The following is a 22,129-nucleotide window of genomic DNA, read 5'->3' as shown; positions in this document are numbered from 1 at the left end:
CTCAATATGTGTTTTTCTAAGATTCAAACTTTGTTTATCTTGACACAGCAACCTAAAAACTGCATTTTTATGACACAACGCAACTGAGATGCTCCAAAAGCGTCCATCAAACGCAGGTGTACACTGACACATCCTTAAACAAGCCCTTAAAATAAATCTCGGACTGATTGACGAATTAAATTGCAAAATGGATTGCTGTGAACTGTAGGCCAATGACTGGCTTATGTTCAATAATATATATATATATATATATATATATATATATATATATATAATAAATATATTGGATTCTAAAGCCACTTTTTGTATTGTATATTTAATGCTTAACTTGTGTGCCTAAATAATATAATGCATTTAAATTTTCTATATGATAATTTTTTTATATATATTATATTTATAATAATTTAAATATAACTATATATACATATTTAATCATTATATATTGAATTATTGTTATTTGAGGTGCTTTATCAGAATATATTTATGTATGTGATTAATTGTGATTAATCGGCTACCATGTAATTAATTTGATTACAAATTTTAGTCGACTGACAGCCCTAGTAAAAAGACGATTGCTAATACACAAACATGCATCATGAATAGAGCCCAACCGATATGGGATTTTTGAGACCGATACCGATTTTAGAGAGGGACAATTCACCGATTACCAATATGGTGGCCGATATATTTAATTTTTGAGCTGGAATAAAAACAGACCTTTTCTAAGTGGATTAGAGTTACTGATTTCTTAAACATTTTTTTATCAAAGAATATTTGACATTATTATTATACACTGTCAACAAATTCTAGAAATGAACACTGAGAAAATAAAGAATAAATAAAAATACAATAAATAGCTAAATAAATATCAGTACTATCTGTTCAGTATGTCAATTGCTGACCATTAAAATAAAGAATAAAAATAAAATAAATAGCCAAATAAACATCAGTATTACTGTTCAGTATCAGTCAAATGCTGACAATTAAAATAAAGAATAAATAAAAATAAAATAAATAGCTAAATAAACATCAGTATTACTGTTTAGTATCAGTCAAATGCTGACCATTAAAATAAAGAATAAATAAAAATAAAAAAAATAGCTGAATAAACATCAGTATTACTGTTTAGCATCAGTCAAATGCTGACCATTAAAATAAAGAATAAATAAAAATAAAATAAATAGCTGAATAAACATCAGTATTACTGTTTAGTATCAGTCAAATGTTGACTATATTAATACTGCCGAGTCAAGATAAACAGATAAGCAGCGGTGTTACACTGTATTCTGCTATACAAGTTCAGGGGAAACTTTCAACGGTGGAAAACCAGACTTTTAAATATTACATTTTATAAATGACACGACTGGAATTGTTCGTTTGAAGGGGGTAACAAACTGTGAATCCTGAACAAAACAGTTTGGTGAATACATGTTTACACGTTAGCTTCCACTCAGCTGACAACAATAGCCTAGTTTCCATCCACTTTTCATGCTATTTTGTTATCGACCAAGTGAAAATGCATAAAACATTTTGGTGAAATTTGCCATCTTCTGTCTGTTTTCATTCAAATGGCCTTTTATCGATACAAATGGTGTACGTGATGACGTCGTGCCTAAAAAACATTGTCGCATAAGTTTTGGTTTATCGCAAAAGAAATCTGCCCTTAAGCCGTTTCCATTCAGAAATGTGTGTTTATCGCTAATTCCCCACCCAGATGTCCCTAATTTTTTTCCTCCTAAGTTTTGGTAAAATGGGGAGAGTATTGAGACAATTCATTGAACTTAACCAGCTTATTGTCATTTTAATTTCACAAATAAATGTAATCAGAAGACGAGGAACTGCAATCAAAAGGGAGCAGTTGCCCTTCTGATAGGACTGTAATATTGACCTGATGTTGTGCCTATCGCAGGTTGCCACCGGTTCCGACCCAAAGTGAATCGTCATGGCCCTGTTCAAGCTGGCAACCTGCACCAAGTAGTGGGGGAAACTTTCAGTCTTAGTATAAGGACCATCCATCCATGTGTATATGCTGTGTGCACAGCTATTAAAGAAAAACTGATGCGGTGTAATATCAGGGTTTACATATATGATACATTCCTGATATTCAATAGGCTATTTTGAACAATCATCTAATCTAAAGCATCACTATCACAACTGCATTATGTCCCGCATATTTATCCAGCAACTTTTAATCACCAACTGAACTTGATTATCATCTAAAATTAATTTTAGCGTCATAATGCAATTTACATTTTCTGAAGAAGCTCAGCAAATGCGATCTGAGGTAAAAAAGTTTAAAAACATTTTAAAAGGTTCAAAAGCTCATTTTCTGAAAGTGAACTTTGCATTGGACAAATAGTTCTGTTTATAGTCTTGAAGTGTAGAAAATGTCATTCAGCCGACTTTATTCGTCTACAGAACAGGGTACGGCTAATTTGTGTAAAGAAAAGGCATATATAGGTCTAAAAATATATTTTTCGTTTGGTAATTTATTTAATTTAATACAAGGAATTTTGCCGGCATTTTTTCAAAAGTATAAACAATAATTTTATAGAATTGGACTATATGTTAGTGTTCCAAAAAAGCACATTGATGCTTTTCTCCTAGTATTGTGTTTTTATTTTTAAATGTAAAGATTTGTGCACAGAAATATGTTTTTTGTATTGTGGGCTAAATCCATGACTGCCATCTATTATTTTGAATGGTGTGGAAAAGCAACTTTAATAAATAAATGGATGTCTACCGCAAATTAAATTAATCGCAAACAGTGGCAGTTAATTTGTTCTCCGTGAACTTGTCAATGTGCATGTCATGATACGAGATATTTGTGTTGGCACTCCTGGAAGTGTCATGTTTGCAGTGATTGGATCTTTATGCCGTTCAGATCAATCCATAATTGCGTACAATAAATTGGCTTTCAAGGATGTATACCTTGTCGTCATGATTAACACAGGCAATGATTGGGGTAAATTCTATCATGTGACACTACATTTTTGCGTTAATGGCAATTTTCTCAACAAAAAGTGTTTTCAAACCAGTTTTTTGTGACATTTGATGTATCAACAGAGTTTATGCGCTAGAGTTAAATGGAAAAATATTATGTCGACACTTGTGAAATTTTAGCGTTAATTTGCGTTTCCATCGGCTTTATTTTGATGTGCTAAAAATTTTTCCGCAAAAAATCCTTGGATGGAAACGTAGTTACTGAAAGTAGCTACATGATTAGCTAGTTAGATATAAGCTCGTTGTCACAGAGAGTAAAAGACAGACGTTGTTTATTTTACTTTCCAGCATTGCGTCTCACCAACTACGTAACAACATAGCATGAAATCAACACTCATCAGACACAATACACTGTTGTCTACTGAGCTGCAAAAAGATGCTCTAAAGTTTACCTTTCAATCTGCTACATTACTGACTGCACTGACAAACTATAGCTGGCTAACAGCAAACAGATGTGATAAACATGAGTGACATGGTTGTCAGGGACAGGGTTAACGTTATATTAGTAATATTGAAAAGGGAAAATGATGGGGTCATTGTTTATTAAGTTTCCAGTATGTATTTAACAGACTAGTTAACAACTTACTGTGATGACACCGCTTAACTCCGCCCTGTCTGCAGAGCCGCCGTCAGCTCTGTAAACAATGGAGTCGGAACACGCTTTGCTGGACAAACTACGCTATGACACCAATTCTAAAGCATTGTTTTCTGCATTATATGTTCTGAAAAAAATTCATGTAGGCGCATATCGGTAAAATATACACCGTTACCGATATATCGGTGAAAGGCTAATATTGGCGATAATATCGGCCGGCCGATCACTAATCATGAGCATCAAGTGCGCTGTGTATGTGTGTAATAATGACACAAAGCAGAGAGCTCATTCATATTGAAGCACGCAGCATATGCAGACAATATAAATTTAAGGATTAAATGGTAGCCTTTTGTGGTTTAATAAGCACATTAGACCATATAACGAACTGCTTATTCAGTGTCTGTTTGAAGGAAAGAAGCCACAAGCAGTCAGAGACCACGTACACACTGCAGATAAATACAGCTGTCAGTTCACCTTTCAGTGCTTAATCCTGTTCTGTACACGCACAGTTCAGTAAAATATGGGAGTGACAATCGCATTCTACAATTCTAATTAACTCCCAAAATATTCAGGATTGACAATGCGATTGTCACTACATCGCAATTGCAGGAGTAACTCCTGTATCCCTACACATATGAAATGAATATTTAGGGGATTCACTCTGGTATTTAAATGTGGTTGTCACTCCTGAAACCTCTCAGCCACAAGCAAATAAACCGTAACAAATGATATGTGAAAATTTCACTTTCAAGTGATAATATTATTTTATTTGTCATGGTTATCGGCCAATAATGCCTCGGCTGCCGATATATCATGCATCCCTACTTTTTATTAAATAGCCTAACCCAGTATTCAAGCTGCTACTGTAAGCTGTTGTACGAGCGGGACATTTCGAGACCCAAACACCGAACTGTGTGAACGTGGCCAGTGCCTAGATTGCACAGATTCCATACATTACAGGCAAAAAGGACAAAAAAATCCATATGATCAGAACAACTGAATCAATACATTAGACCTGTTAGTAGAAGATAATAAAGTCTCCAGGGAATAATGTGACAGAAAAGAGCACTCTTTCATGTAACAATCCACCCCACAGCAGTAGGATGAGAACACAATCTGCACACTGACAGGTTTACACATGCCTGTGCTATCTGAACATGTGAACATGCCATACTAACACAGACAACATCTGCTCTCTCTGTGTGTGTGTGACTCACATGCCCTCGCAATTCATCCAGATTAATGTGTAAAAAAAACATCCTCCTACTGTAACTCCAGCTATATACTGTATGTCTCTTTGTTTGTACTCTTCAGTGAGTAATTAGTCATTAAGCTTTTATTCAAAGTGCCTTCCTGCGAGGTTCGAACCAGCAACCTTCTAGTAACAAGCCTGAACCGTTGTCACAGCACCCCTGATCTGACACCTGTTGTGTAAGACACCTCATAAGAACACAACAATCTGAGATATCATTTAATGCTATTAAAATCAATTCATGCTGGATAAGATGGATCAAGTGCAGCTTATTAAAGCAGATGGGCCACAAAGCAGATACTAAGACATTTTGAAGTTAATTAAATTTTTTTTTAACCATTTACTACCCTTTATTATGCTGATAATAGAATATATAATGAAAATACTTGTATTTAATTATAAAACAGTGCAAAATAGAAGCATTTTTATGAGTGGACAGTTGCATATATATGTAAACCAATGGGTGTTCCTTCAACTTGAGGCACCTTCATGTCCCAGGGGTTGATTTTCATAAAAACTAACAAATTTAAAGGGGTCATGAAATGCTCTTTTTTATTATTTTTAATAAAATAATTTTATTATAGTTTTATTATCTTTCCTGAGGTCCACTGATAATGTTAGTAAAGTTTTTTTTTTTCATTTTTAAACATTAAAATGATTTAGTAATAAATTATAACTTTCCACCCTGTTTTTAGGCCCTCTGTCTGAAACGCTCGTTTTTGGTCTAAACACCTCATTAAAACTTCAACGTAAACGCCCACTGTTATGATTGGCTAACATCGTGCAGCCCCTAAAATACAGCCATTTTTGAAACTCAGTCTGAAGAAAATGAACAAGCTCAACAACATTATAAAACTAAATTTCTGAGGTTACACAACGCATATCCAACACATTGCATCCGAATATATTAAATTGTTCATCTCAAGCACATCTATAAACACTCACACCCTGTCTACACCGGACGCGAGAGTCGCGTCAAAAGTAATATGAACCCATTAAAATCAATGATGCTGTCTACCATGGAAGTGTCCTTTGTGGCGTCACGCCAACAGTAAACAGATGTCCGTTTCATTTTGCATTGCATGTGCTGGCACTACTACTGCAAACAACTAGGAATGCTCTGATCAGGATTTTTACTGCCGATACCAATCACCGATCTTCTTGTCTAATATGATCGGCCGATACCGATCCTGATCATTTCACCTTTTATCAGGATCTCTGTCATAACTGGCTATATGTAAGCTATCTGCACACTGTCACTATTAATTGAATTTTCCTCTTCCCAGTAATATCACTTTGCCTAGTTTTTGCTGACATAAACAGATTTTAAAGGCTTATTCAAAAACCTATTTTTTTTTTTAAATACTTTAAATCAAGTATAGGCTAACAAAATATTCTCTATATTAAGATAAAATAAAAAAAAAGAATCTTAGTGTCAAACTGAAGACAGTAACCTACTTTCCATCCACTTTTCGCGCTATTTTGTTATCGACAAAGTGAAAATGCATAAAAAAAGTTTGGGAAATGGATAGCTACAGCATATGTACAGGACATTACTCTCTCATGCCTTAATATTTTAGAAACACACAATAATATTTAAAATCCTCAGAAACAAGGACAGCAAATGTTTAAAGTTACTTACTTTAATGATTGCAAAACTTCCCAAAGAAAAACTATTCAATAGAAACTGAATACGAGTAGGTCCATCCCTGGTAAACTAAAAACAAAATGTTTTAGTAATATAGTAATCCTATATACACACACACACACACAAAAAAAAAAGCAGCAAGAGATCCGTCGTTGACAATAAAAACAATTTTTTAATCTGCCAGTCTGCTATTTCAGCCATCGAAGGACCGCATCAACAATACATTTCAAGATGATCACTGTCAGATGTTAAATCCTCTACTGTGAGTAATGTTCCTGTATTTGTGAGGTGCAGTGGAGAGATTAAAGTCTTTGGCTGATTAGGACACTGCTTAAATAAATAGTTGCAGTAAAAAATGGTTTAAACCGCTTGATGTTGTGAACTAGATACAGATGTTTGTTTCTATAGTTTAATTTTTAAATGTCTTTGTTTGGGACAAGGCTAAAACAGTCAAATCTATGCATAAAAAAACATCTGAAAAGTTCCAAAAATAATGATGATGGTCTGGTAAAAAGTTTCCAATTCAGTTTTAATGTGACCTTCATATAACAAAAAGAAAACAGTTTAAAGGGGTCATGACATCAAATCAAATGTTCCTTGATCTTCTGACATATAAGAGTTCACTGTAATATAAAAACATACTGTAAGTTTCAGAACTGAAAACTTCCTCCTTAATAGAAAAGCATTTATTTAAACCAAGCTGCAAAAACGTCTCGTTTAGAATTCGTGGCACTTGTGACGTCACGAACCAAATACATCTGCATATGCAATGCCTATTTTTCCATCACTGCACCCTTGGCCCCGCCCACTGGAGCTCAGTCAGTCACACAGGTGAAGAGGAGAGAGACGGGCCTGTCATGGGAGATTCATCCAAAGTGGACTTACACAGGACACCTTCATGTGCCCGTCTGGATTTAAATGTTTTCTACATAAACATGCTCAGACAGACGTCTCTGACCATTGATACATATCCTGGGCCGCTTTTAAAAGACATGGTGTCAAGTTACAACTCTGAAGAGGAGAAGCTCTCTGTCATTCAGCTGAGCACAAACGTTTCATGGACGCATTCTTTCACCCATCTGCACTTTTTAGTTGTTGGTGTATGAAAACATGAAGGAATGATACTGGAAACTGGATGTGGATGTGTCTTTATCATATTTTAGAGAGGATTGTATGTTCGGCTCATAACATACCAGTCAATTCAATCTTTGCAAAGGAACTGTTATTGAAAGATGGGGTAAAAAATTGGACGCGATCGCAAAAACCATGAGTAAACAGTTTAATTCATAAACATTTCATATGTCATGACTGTGTGATAGTTTATAGTGCTGACATCCTGTTTACACCGGGCGTGTCTGTTAACACGACGCAACGGCTTCAGGCTGTCTACACACGGTGCATCGACACGAACTTTATAAACTTTATTTGTGTTGTTGGTAAGGAGGCCGATATTTACGTCCTATGACTCGATCGGTGATCGGTAATTTGGCCGATCGCATAAACCGATTGCTCAAGTCGCAAAAGATGTGCAGCTCCTTTAAGACATCAGCAGCACTGTCATGACATCATGGAGTGTGGGGAACACTGGCATAGTGCTGCAAGACAACAAACTTGATTCAGCAGTTAATAACGATGCAGTGGGAGAGGTATTGCGAATATGAAAAGTTTGTGTACTGTACTGTTAATGCGGCGTTTCACACGTGACCAGGGGCGTTTCTAGGACTTGAGGAGGTTCGGAGCTTAGCGGGCGAAACAGTGAGTCGAAATGTCAACTTTTTTTTAATAATTATTGATAATCAGACTCCAGAGTATATTTCTGCACTGGTTTGCTTCCGATCGGGCGAAAAACCTAGGACTAGTTCACAAAAGTAGGTTTTTAACATTATCTGAAATATTTACAGAACGTTTGAAAGACACCAATGCTTCTTGAGGCAAAGTTGTTTTGAATGAGAAGAACTATCAGGTGATATATATTACTTGTGTTTTTTCACAACTCTACATTTTATACAACCATTAACACCTACAAAAACCGTGATAGCACCACCTAGTGGCCGATTTTTTTTTTAAACTTTGTACAACTCTTTCAGCGTCAAATAGGTCCACCAAGTTTCGTTCCGATCGGTCATTGTTAACCTTATGTAATAGCTGCTGAAATTTGATTGGCCAATGGCGGCCATGTTTTTCAACATATGTGAATGTCCATATACACAATGATGGAAGCTGAGACAAAGACAATGTATGCCAATTTTTAAGTCAATAGGATTAACGGTTTCATAGTTACAGCCAATTTCATGTTTTTTGGTATTATAGCGCCACCAAGTGGCAAAACCATGCCACCTTTTCTGGGCGACCAAAGAGTGACCTCTTACATAAGCATGCCAGGTTTGGTGAAGATATCTAATTTCCTTCAAGAGTTATAGCCATTTACGTAAAATTGGCCACTCCTACTTCCGTAGTTTTCGCATACCGTAGCTAGCTCGAGTCGAAAGTTCAAACTTTTTTTGAAAACTTTTGATAATGAGACTCCATAGAATCGTTTGGCACTGGTTTGGTCCCGACTGGATGAAAAACCTAGGACTAGTTCGCAAAAGTAGGTTTTATGAAAAATCCAAGATGGCGGAAAATTTTTATAGGCGGAAATTAAATTGGAGATATACATTTTGTTTGGTTTGAGCGAAGGATGATAACATGATAAGATGCGCGGGTTGATGGTCTCAGATGCAGAGGCAACTGGGATTCATCCTCCGCCACCCGGATTGAGGTTCTGTAGCATAAGATCTAAAAAAAATTCAGCGGTAAAACCATCTGGCCCCGGAGCCTTGTCTGTAGGCAAGGCCTTAATTACCTCGTGAAGCTCCTCCAAGGTTATCTCAGAATCAAGAGAATTTCATTGCTCAGTCGTCAGTTTAGGGAGTTCTAATGGTTTCATCAGTAGACGAAGACATGGAACTATAGAGATCAAGATAGAATTCTTTAAAAGCATTATTAATATCAATGGGCGAGGTAAATATTTTACTACCAGCAGATTTCACTGAGGGAATGGTTGAAAAAGACTCTCTCTTTGCTTTATATATCTAGTCAAAAGCTTCCCTCCTTTGTCCCCCGACTCAAAGTATGACTGTCTTGCCCTGAATAGCCAAAACTTCACGTTCCGTGACAAAATAGTATTATCTCTGTATTTCAATCGGATCAACTCTCTGAGGCCATCAGACGCCATTCGGCGCTTCAGCTCTGCCTCTGCACTTTTAATATTCCCTTCCAACTCCCCAAGTTCTTGTGCTTTGGATTTTTTGATGAATGAGGCATACTGTATGATCTGACCCCTAAGAACTGCCTTAAGTGCCTACAAAGCCACGCCCACAGAGAATACTGAGGACCAGTTGATCTCCATATAAACATTGACTGCAGCCTTTAACGTTTGTTGGAATTTTGCAAAAGGGATACATTAAAGCACCAACTACATGATTTCTTTTTCTCTGTATGTGGCAGCACCTCTAAACTCACCAGGGCGTGATCTGAGAATAAGATGCTTCCAATTGAGCAATCAACAACAGATGAAATGAGGAACTTAGATATCAAAAAGAAATCTATTCTAGAATAAATCTTAATGACTAATGAAAAATATATATAGTCCCTACCAGATGGGTTCAAAAGTCTCCAAATATCTGTAAGACCAAGATTTTTACACATCCTGTGAAGCGTCAATGTTGCTCTAGGGGGCTTACACACTTTTGCTTCACTATGATCAAGGACTGAGTCCATCAAAAGATTAAAGTCTCCTCCCAATATTATATCATGAGGGGTGCCAAAGGCTTGCAACATCCCTTCAAGATCTATGAAAAAGCCCTGATCTTCAGCATTAGGTGCATAAATATTAGCCAAAATAACACTTTGCCCCTGCATTTCTGCTAAAACAATAATTACTCTTCCTAATTTATCTTTACTCTGTTTGAGACATTTGAATTGTAGATGTTTACTTATCAATATAGTGACTCCCCTGCTCTTATTTGAGCCAGCACTAAATAAAACATGTCCACCCCCATATCTTCCCAAATTGTTCAGCTTCCTGCAGGGAAATATGTGTTTCTTGAAGAAACACTATATCATATTTCTCACGTTTAATAAAAGAAATAACCTTCCTTCTTTTTATGGGGTGCCCCAATCCATTCACATTCCACGTGGAGAGAGACAATCCACTCATATTAACATTTAACATTTTGACATATTAGAAAAAGTTGATTGTTTCAAAAATAAAATTATAAAGACCACATTCCAACATTAGAGCAACAAACAAACCCTGAACAAAAAAACAGAAAGAAGAAAAACGTGCACATTAACCCCGCACATGACAGCGCCAACTTGCATTCATCCCTCTAAACTCAAATAGTCCATGTATGCCTACGAGAGCCCCCGCAACAACTTTGCCGTCAGATTGCTCAACTTTGCCGTCGGTTTCTATACAAATTTTTTTTAAACAGAATTACACAATAGCAGATAATCTATAAAACAAACTCCAGACCATAAGTGGAATAAACACACAAAAACACGTGTAGATTCATCCACTTAATTGTCTCAAAGGTGTGTTCCTCCACAAAACAAACTCCAGCCGCTAGCGGAAACGAAAAACAAAAACAAAACAAAAAACAGGCCGTTCAGTTCTTTGGGCAGTCAAACTCACTCCAATGTCCTGCAAGAAATATTGCACAAAACCAACTCCAGCCAACAGGATGCATAAGCACCCAAAACGAGCAGATTCATCCACAAGCTGTCCCAAAGAAATGATACTACACAAAACAAACTCCAGCCGCTAGGCAGAACCAGCACAAAACGAAACGAAAAAGGTGCCCAGATTCCTCGGAGAGTCAAGAGAATGTTCAGTGAGTCAGGACCACTAGGCGGCAACATGAAAATCACCAAATGGCTTACTCACTCCAATGTCTTTATGTAGGACAATGCTTGCTGTGGGCATGTAAATTCTCTATGGCCATCCTTAATATCTATTCTCAGTTTGGCCAGAAACATCAGAGCAAAATCGACCTTCCGTTGATGTAAGAGTTTCTTGCATTCCTTGAAACGTTCACGTTTCTCTCGTCAAATTTGCAAAGTCTGGGAACAAGAAAATGCTGTGGTTCTTCCAAGAAAGACTTCCTTTACTCCTCGCCTCGTGTAAAACAAGATCTTTATCAGATGATCTCAGAAATTTGGACAGAATTGATTGGGGCCTGTCTCCCTCCACAGAGCTCCGAGCCGGGACCCTGTAAGCTCACTCGATTTCCAGCTTATGGCCTGTTATGTTGAGCAGACTCGGGAAGAGCTTGTCTTGGAATTTTTCCATATCTCAGCCTTCCTCATGCTCAGGAATTCCAACAATTTGGACGTTGTTTTGTCGATTACGATTCTCCAAATCCTCCAATTTTTCCCAGATGCGATAAAAATCTGCCTTGGTCGCTAGCAGGTTAGCAGCTAATTCCTTCTCTGATGACTCCAGATAATTGATCTGTTTCTCAACATCCGCAACTCTTGTAACCAACTCAAGAGAATTTCGTCTCCATGGAAGTGATCGATCGACGTATCACAGCAAGATCCTCCAAGTCTGCAATGACCTTCGTCATTGCCGACATATTCATCAATTCACGGATTTCTTTCAGTTCACCGTCCGAATGGAGTCCGGAGCTTTCGGCCTGCCGCTGAGGGGAATCAGCTTGAGCACATAAGTGTCTTTTACTGTCTCCAGAGCCCGAAGATTTTGAATTCTTTGACATATTGTCTTCCTAGAACAGTTAAGAATCAGGGTGTATCGAATCTCACCGGTTTATGACACAAATAGTATTAAAACTAGCAAAGTGCGCAGAGCTTGCCGTTTGCACGTCCACTCCTCGCATGGCGTCATGTGACTCATTAAAAATCTTTATTGGGTCAATGACGTAATGGAAGTTTTTTTTATGTCCATATGGTTTAGTTAAATTTAAAAGGGTTAAAATTTGAAAATAAATGTACAAATTACTTGCATACATTCTTTTATTGAGGACCTAGCCTAAAAGTTCTGGTTTTAATCAATTTTGAGAGAATATTTGGGGAACGATGGCAAAAATGTCAATGTGGTGTAACCGTAAAAATTTGTACCAAATAAACTTGCTTAAAAAAGGTGAAATTCTCAATAAAACACCCTATCAACTAGTTTGGCATAATCTTACATTAGAACTATTTAATAGTAAATAAAAATAATGGAACACAATTGTTCTGAATACAATTATTTTGGGGGATCCTGTCAAAGTCAATTTCCTGAAGCATCAAGTAGGTGTAACCACCATTCAAGGAGCCATTTTGTTATGTGCAAGAAGACCATGTGACAGGAAATGATATCACAGAGAAAGACCCCTGATGCCCCTAACTGCTGCATAAAAAGATTAGTAACTCTCTTTAAACTATTCAAGATAATTTTGACAGATATCAGTAGTTTATGATGCTGATTCAAGTTAAAGTAAATATTACACAATATTACACAACATTTACATAAATATTACATTAAGTAAATACTACTTTGACACCTCCTGTTGAACATGAACAGCAGCTTTAAAATACCTCAAACACCAACAATTCAGTGATAGGAGAAACGTTACTCAAAGATAAAAATGTACACCTATAAAATACAATTCCTTGAATTTCTGCAATTTCACAATTAATACAATATAATAGAGGGCAATTCCATGCAAAGGTCACCCTTACCATGGAAAAAATAAGTTTCGCACACACAAATAGAACTGTTGTTAAAATGTTCACTTAGGTCAATATTTTGTTGTATGTAAACACTCTGATCGAAATTTACAGACAATTGCACTCTTTTTACATCATATACAAGGTGTGCACCCATGCAGACATTTTTCAAATGGCCTAATCACACATGATTCTCCCTCTCTCTCTCTCTCACCCCACTCCCCCTCTCACACACACACAATTTTTGAAAACATGTTTTTACTTCATTGAAATAAGCAGCGACAAGTGAAAAATGAACTATTAATACAATCATCCAACTAAATGTAGACTTAGACTTTGTCAGTTCGAACCAGTCTGGTCATTCTCTGTTGACCTCTCTCATCAACAAGACATTTCCATCCACAGAACTGCTGCTCACTGGATGTTTTTTGTATTTGACACCATTCTGAGTAAATTCTAGAGACTGTTGTGTGTGAAAATCCCAGGAGATCAGCAGTTACAGAAATACTCATACCAGCCCATCTGGCACCAACAATTATGCCACAGTCCAAATCACTGAGATCAAATTTTTTTCCCCATTCTGATGATTGATGTGAACATTAACTGAAGCTCCTGACCCGTATCTGCCTGATTTTATGCATTTGCACATGATTGGCTGTTTAGATAATCGCATGGATGATTGTTGGTGCCAGATGGGCTGGTTTGAGTACAGTTGAAGTCAGAAGTTTACATACATTTAGGTTGAAGTCATTTAAACTCATTTTTTAACCACTCCACAGATTTCATATTAGCAAACTATAGTTTTAGCAAGTCGTTTAGGACATTTACTTTGTGCATGACACAAGTAATTTTTCCAACAGTTGTTTACAGACAGATTGTTTCACTTTTAATTGACTATATCGCAATTCCAGTGGGTCAAAAGTTTACATTAAGTTAACTGTGCCTTTAAAGGAGACCTATTATGCCCCTTTTTACAAGATGTAATATAAGTCTCAGGTGTCCCCAGAATGTGTCTGTGAAGTTTCAGCTCAAAATACCCCACGGATCATTTATTATACCATGTTGTAAATGCCTCTTTTTGGGTGGAATCAAAAACAAGCTGTTTTCGTGTGTGTCTCTTTAAATGCAAATGAGCTGCTGCTCCCTGCCCCCTTTCCGGAAGAGGGCTGTGCCTTTATAGCTCGTGCTTCGGATACTATAGCAACAACAAATCAGAACCACTATGACTGACACCGTAAATACCGGAGTTCAGCCATATATGTATGAGCAACCGTAAACGACGCAAAACATAGGCATTTTGAGTTTGTGATAGTGCTTCTTATGTAGAAAATCACTTGCTGCCCTCCATCTGCATTTCACGCCACAGCAACGCAGTGACGTGACGTCATGTGCAAACAAGCTATAACGACATAGCTCTGGTCTCCGTGAATACAATCAGAGGCAATGGTAACTTTAGCTGCATTAGCCGTGGAATCAGTTAAACATTCGGAAAGGCGATTAGCAAACACTCACAAAATATAAAGTGCGATACTTACATCTTCAGGATATAAAGTTGGAACACAAACAGTTGGTACTGATCCATGCTTGAGAGTCAAATATTTAGAAAATCCTGCTTTATATTGACCCTCATTCATAAAGCAGTCTGGTGTAAAATGATTTGCACAAACATACACAAATTTTGGTATGTTTTGGGGCAAAAACAAAACTTGTCCACTGCGTCTTCAGTTGCCGGGAGTACATGAAGACTCTTATGTTCACTTTTACAGCCAACAACAGAACACTTATGACGCTTACGAAGTTGAGACATTATTCTTCTCACTGTAGCAGCTCCAGCGCGGAAAAAAATGGCAGACTGTGTGTCGATCACTCAGGGGAGGATCTATGATAACAGGGTGGAGTCCATCACCAGTCGTGGGCGTGGCTTGCTCTAAAATGACGTCACTTTAGAGCGGATACGAAAACCAGTCATTTTGAGACACTGTTTTTGATTAATAGAAATATAAGAAAGAGGAGTGGGTGGACTTTTAACATTGTAGGGTGGTTGTGTACACACACTGCTGACTCAAATTTATGTTCAAACACCATGTAAAAGTGAATTTTGCATAATAGGTCCCCTTTAAGCAGCTTGGAAAATTCCAGAAAATGTTGTCAAGCCTTTAGACAATTAGCTTCTGATAGGAGGTGTACTGAATTGGAGGTGTACCTGTGGATGTATTTTAAGGCCTACCTTCAAACTCAGTGCCTTTTTGCTTGACATCATGGGAAAATCAAAAGAAATCAGCCAAGACCTCAGAAAAAAAAAAATCGTGGACCTCCACAAGTCTGGTTCATCCTTGGGAGCAATTTCCACACGCTTGAAGGTACCATGTTCATCTGTACAAACAATAGTACGCAAGTATAAACACCATGGGACCATGCAGCCATCATACCGCTCAGGAAGAATATACGACATTCTGTCTCCTAGAGATGAACGTAGTTTGATATGAAAAGTGCAAATCAATCCCAGAACAACAGCACCTTGTGAAGATGCTGGATGAAACAGGTAGACAAGTATCTATATCCACAGTAAAATGAGTCCAATGTCAACATAACCTGAAAGGCTGCTCAGCAAGGAAGAAGCCACTGCTCCAAAACCACCATAAAAAAGCCAGACTACAGTTTGCAAGTGCACATGGGGACAAAGATCTTACTTTTCGGAGAAATGTCCTCTGGTCTAATGAAACAAAATGGCCATAATAACCATCGTTATGTTTGGAGGAAAAAGGGTGAGGCTTGCTATCCAAAGAACACCATCCCAGCCGTGAAGCATGGGGGTGGCAGCATCATGTTGTGGGGGTGCTTTGCTGCAGGAGGGACTGGTGCACTTCACAAAATAGATGGCATCATGAGGAAGGAAAATTATGTGGATATATTGAAGCACATCTCAAGACATCAGCCAGGATGTTAAAGCTCAGTCGCAAATGGGTCTTCCAAATGGACAACGACCCCAAGCATAACTCCAAATTTGTGGCAAAATGGCTTAAAGTGCACCTATTATGATTTTTAAACGTGCCTAATTTTGTTTTTAAGGTCTCATACAATAGATTTATATGCAACCAAGGTCAAAAAACACTTTAATTTGCTCATAATTTAAATTGCAGCATTACCTTTTTTTCCCAGTGTCAAAAACGACTCGTTCAATGATCTGTTCTAAAGGATTCATTCTAAACTCCTCCTTTCAGAGAGCCTACTCTGCTCTGATTGGTCAGATGTCCCAGTCTGTTGTGATTGGTCTACCGCTTATAGCGTGTGTCGGAAAGGAAACGGCCACTTCCATATCCGAGTTTCAGCTCCGTCTGAATAAATTTCTGTTTTACCTTACCAATTTGAGCCCGAGTCCGATAGTGATATATCGGAAGATCAACCCGAACCACCATCGCAAGCAAGATGAGAACAGGACGTTTCTCTGTGGTAAGTTTATATGTAGTTTGATAATAATGTGAGTTAGCCGGTTAGCAGAGGCTAACAGCTAACACGCTAACAGCCTGCACTGGCTGTACATGTAAACAGACCAGAGGCGGGTTTTTTGTTACCAAATTACGTAGGTTAGTACAGGAAGTCTGGAATTACTAACAACTCGTTTCATGTGTTCAGAATCGGTTCTTTCTTTTGGGTGTCAATAACTCCATATTTCGTGCACTTTGATTTTTGAAACTTTATAACACACTAGGTAATATTTGAAAAACCATAATAGGTGCTCTTTAAGGACAACAAAGTCAAGGTATTGAAGTGGCCATCACAAAGCCCTGACCTCAATCCAATAGAAAATTTGTGGGCAGAACTGAAAAAGCGTGTGCGAGCAAGGAGGCCTACAAACCTGACTCGGTTACACCAGTTCTGTCTGGAGGAATGGGCCAAAATTCCAGCAGCTTATTGTGAGAAGCTTGTGGAAGGATACCCAAAACGTTTGACCCAAGTTAAACAATTTAAAGGCAATGCTACCAAATACTAACAAAGTGTATGTAAACTTCTGACCCACTGGGAATGTGATGAAAGAAATAAAAGCTGAAATAAATCATTGTCTCTACTATTAATTTAATTAATTAAATTAAATTAAAATTAAAAAAAAAAAATTAAATTAATTAAATTAAATTAATTAAAAAAAAATTAAATTAAATTAAAAAATTAATTAAATTATTCTGACATTTCACATTCTTAAAATAAAGGAGTGATCCTAACTGACCTAAGACAGGGAACGTTTTCTACGATTAAATATCAGGAATTGTGAAAAAGAGTTTAAATGTATTTGGCTAAGGTTTATCCACTGACTTCAACTGTATTTCTGTAACTGCTGATCTCCTAGGATTTTCACGCACAACAGTCTCTAGAATTTTCTCTGAATAGAAGGCTTTTCTGTCATCTGTTCTTAAAAACATAATAAAGTGTGTTTCTTCAAGCGCGTGTCTGTGTGTCTAACAGCATTTTTTGTGTCATTCCGAATCTGAGACGTCTTACAGTTACTCACCATGCACATTATATTCGCTACCTGCAATTAAACGTCTTCTGTCAGTGCGTGTCCTTTTTTCCTGTGTAATTTGATACGTTGGTAAAGAACATCTGGCTTTCAATGCGTTATTTAGGTTCATTTATCATGGGTCACAAACTCTTCATTAGGCAACTATTCTTTATTTAAGGCTATTCTATTCATTAGGCTATTGTATTGGTACTGGAAGTTCCATTTATAATGTTTCCCCCTTTTACCTGGTATCAAATTTCACACCTTGTACCAAGTAAAACCTGTAACACCGTACACCGTGGCAACCCTACTATACAGCACAAACATCTCCATTCATCACTCACTCGAAAAAAATAAAAAACGATTTTTGCTGCTTGTTCAATTTACTTAATTAAAATGTACTAAAGCAACACAATTCTGAAACATTTTGTCACAACTTGATTTCACTGTGTTCTATTCATTTAAATTAGTTAAAATAAACTTTACATAATCCATTTGAGTTGGGACTACATGAATTCTTTCTGTAGCATTGATGAAACTGGGCAGTGAATTAACATTTCCCAACACACTTTGCATGGGACTTGATAGGGAGAACAGTTATACTGAAATTATAATTATTATTTTATAAAAACTCTCTCAAATTCAATCAAGTGTAATGACTTCATTTTTTGAGTGCTGTAAACATGTGAGCTTTAGAAAAGTATGTCAACTCACCATGAACGGTGAACACATTACAGTGTTGGGCTCCCTGCCGTGTCGTCTCTCTCTTCACGGCACCCTTGATGAAGGGCAGCGCTGGCAGACTCGGTCTCCTCTGGTCCCCAACAAACTTCCCCGGCTGCTGCCCCATAAGGGCATGAGTGCCGGACTCAGTCTGAGAGTGAGAGCGGTGATGGACAGACAGTCCTCAGTGAACGTGTCCTCCTTCAGTGTCACACAGGACGGTCCAGTGATGGGACACGGTCCACGTCCACAACAGATCCCCCTGTCAGTCTCATGCATTGACTGCTGAATGAGTGTGGAAATCTAATTTCTGACAATTACTGGGCAGTTACAGATTTTAAGTAGATATTCATGGCACTATGGGGTGAATGTTAATTTAATCAAAGGTGATAATAAAATGCATTAATTTACTGTGAATGTCAGACTTGTATCCATCTCTCAGCGACCTAGTCCAGATTACTGAATCTGAAGACTATAATTATAATTAAGGAGGAGGAGGATGATGATGAAGGCAAAATCACCCTCATGGCGACCCCCAGGACAAACACATGATGTCATAACGACGTCACAATACTAAAAACAAAAAACACACCCTGACCTGCTCTGAGTCAGCTAGTGTTGATGAGCTGTCAGTCATAGTGACGTCAGTATTAATGAATATTCATATGCACCTGAACTACTGACACAGCAGAGACGTCAATAATCGATAAAGATATCCTGATGTGCATAAAATTATCATCATTATTCAATTGACAGTCCAACTGGCACGTCAAGAAGATTTTGATTCGAAACGTGCAAAAACGTTTAAACAGATGCGTTTATGTGGTTGTTTTTTGCAGTCATATCTGAATGATCAGTAGTTATTAAACTTCTGCATCAGTTGTGAACTTAAAAGTTATTCCTCTTCATTAAAGGTCTTACTTTTGAGAGATAACTTTAACATGTCTGAACACTCACAGGACCACTCAAAAGTTCATCCGGACACTTTTATCCAGTTTAACTGTCCATGTGTGAGACTTTGATTTGTAGTGTTAGTTTGAGTTTTAGTTGTTAAAGTCTCTCGTCACTTCCGCGTGCATCTCTCTCTCCACAGGCGAGTATAAACTCTCTTTCCCCCTCTTATTTATGTCCTTTCGGGCGCTTTTCAGCACCGATCACCCATTAGATTCGGTCGCAGAGTTTTTAATGTCAACTTTCCTCATGTCTTCCCTTTATTTCCTATTTTTCGGCACTTTTCTTGCAGTCGCTCGTCGTCGCAGGAACCGCCATATTTACGCACGCGAGCAGCGCTGGTGACGTCACACGCCGCGCTCTTCCGCCAACATTCAGTTCGGTTTCCTACTCATACAAGTGGAAATAGTGAGATGCCATTGGAAATTCGAAGAATTAAGCTGGAAATGGCATATTGGATTTCTATAAAAGGACAGTTAGAATCACATCCAGTCAAAAGAGTTTTTGAGAACTGTTGGGAATATGAGTATATGAACCTGAATAGCTTTGGATGGAAAGCAAATAAGGAGGCAGAACAAATAGGAATAAGTAATATCAAAGTTAGCTCAACTGTTGTCATGTCAGTAACACCTCCATGGCTTTTCCTAATGCCAACAATTGACTTTCAGGTGCTAGACGGAATAAATGACAAAAACAGATGACTTTAAAAAGATACAATAGTGCGTCAGTATTTGGACCAGAAATGTTTCTCAAAAATTCAAATATACACAGATGGATCTAAAGATCCTGATTCAGGCAATACAGCTGCAGCAGTGTACATACCATATTTGAAGTACAAAATAGCAAAAAGGACATCAAATAATTTATCGGTTTACACTGCGTGTAAGCTTGTGTAACAGGTCCTGCTTGACCACTCCGAACGGGATTTGAAACGTCGTCTCCGGCATGGGAAGCAAGTGTGCTAAAGAGGAGGCTAAAGACAACAGCCTCTAGTGTCAGTCGCTAGTGTGCCTCTTGAGGCTAGGGGAGTGAGGTTTACACAATGCACAGCTACCTACCAGCTGGCACAGCTACCGTTAAACTCACCCCCTTAAACTTCACTCCCTTCCGGGTCACGGCACCACTGTGACCGGACCTGCTTGATCCCCTCCGAGTGGGATTCGAATCGTCGTCTTCGGTGTGGGAGGCAGGCGTGCTAATGAGACTAAAGGCTACAGCCTCTAGCGTCAGTCGCTAATGCACCTCTTGAGGCCAGGCATGTAAGCTTTACTACACAGTTACCTACCAGCTGACTCCCGTTACACTTGCTATCATAATGGCTCTTCATTGGGTTGAAGAGGTCCATCCAGCTGAAGTGGTGGATGTTCTGACTCATACTCAGCTCTATCAAGTTTAAAAAGTGGAAAATCATCTTCAAGGTAGGATATTTTATTATATATACTTCAAAGTCTGTATAGGATACATCAGTTAAGAACAGTGATTTCCTTTTTATGGGTAACTGCACACGTGCAGGTTTTTATTTTTTTATTTTTTTTATTTACCATAACATCAATGTGCCACACTTCATACCAGTAGGTGGCGGAAAATGCAACAATTGCTGGTTTGCCAACCGCCATAAAGCAGTAAAGAAGAGGAAGTTTCCTACTCGATCCAAAACCTCTTTTCTACACATATAATCATCATTATGAACTCAAAGTATTGCGTTTAACATTCAGATCAGTTTCCTACTCGAACCAAAACCTCTTTTCTAAACATATAATCATCATTATGAACTCAAAGTATCGGTTTAACATTCAGATCAGTTTCCTTCTTGAACCAAAACCAGTTTTCTACAAATATAATCATCATTATGACCTCAAAGTATCGGGTTTAACATTCAGATCAGTTTCCTAATTGAACCAAAAACACTTTTCTACACATATAATCATCATTATGAACTCAAAGTATCAGGTTTAACATTCATTTCGGTGTCCTACTCGAAACAAAAGCACTTTTCTACACATATAATCATCATTATGAACTCAAAGTATAGGGTTTAACATTCAGATCAGTTTCCTACTTGAACCAAAACCACTTTTCTACACATATAATCATCATTATGACCTCAAAGTATCGGTTTAACATTCAGTTCGGTGTCCTACTCTATCCAAAACCACTTTTCTACACATATAATCATCATTATGAACTCAAAGTATCAGGTTTAACATTCATTTCGGTGTCCTACTCGAAACAAAAGCACTTTTCTACACATATAATCATCATTATGAACTCAAAGTATAGGGTTTAACATTCAGATCAGTTTCCTACTTGAACCAAAACCACTTTTCTACACATATAATCATCATTATGAACTCAAAGTATCGGTTTAACATTCAGATCAGTTTCCTACTCAAACCAAAACCGCTTTTCTACACATATAATCATCATTATGAACTCAAAGTATCGGGTTTAACATTCATTTCGGTGTCCTACTCGAACAAAAACCACTTTTCTACACATATAATCATCATTATGAACTCAAAGTATCGTTTTAACATTCAGTTCGGTGTCCTACTCGAACCAAAACCTCTTTTCTACACATATAATCATAATTATGAACTCAAAGTATCGGTTTAACATTCAGTTCGGTGTCCTACTTGAACCAAAACCACTTTTCTACACATATAATCATCATTATGAACTCAAAGTATCGGTTTAACATTCAGATCAGTTTCCTACTCAAACCAAAACCGCTTTTCTACACATATA

At 37.5% G+C, this 22,129-nt stretch overlaps 1 protein-coding gene across 1 annotated transcript in view; it reads right to left on the bottom strand.

The window, feature by feature from the left end:
- Window positions 1-19,726, bottom strand: part of LOC127422653 (tyrosine-protein kinase ABL1-like) — a 68,839-nt gene extending 49,113 nt beyond the window's left edge. Inside the window, exon 1 of the mRNA XM_051666427.1 lies at window positions 18,422-19,726. Coding sequence (XP_051522387.1) covers window positions 18,422-18,557 — 136 coding nt within the window. The 5' untranslated portion in view covers window positions 18,558-19,726. The remainder of the gene's footprint in view (window positions 1-18,421) is intronic.
- Window positions 19,727-22,129: the final 2,403 nt, after the last annotated feature.

The sequence above is a fragment of the Myxocyprinus asiaticus genome, chromosome 3 (genome assembly GCF_019703515.2).
Source record: "Myxocyprinus asiaticus isolate MX2 ecotype Aquarium Trade chromosome 3, UBuf_Myxa_2, whole genome shotgun sequence".
NCBI lineage: Eukaryota > Metazoa > Chordata > Actinopteri > Cypriniformes > Catostomidae > Myxocyprinus > Myxocyprinus asiaticus.
Note: the sequence above shows the minus strand (reverse complement) of the source record. Positions and strands in the feature narration are given on the sequence as shown.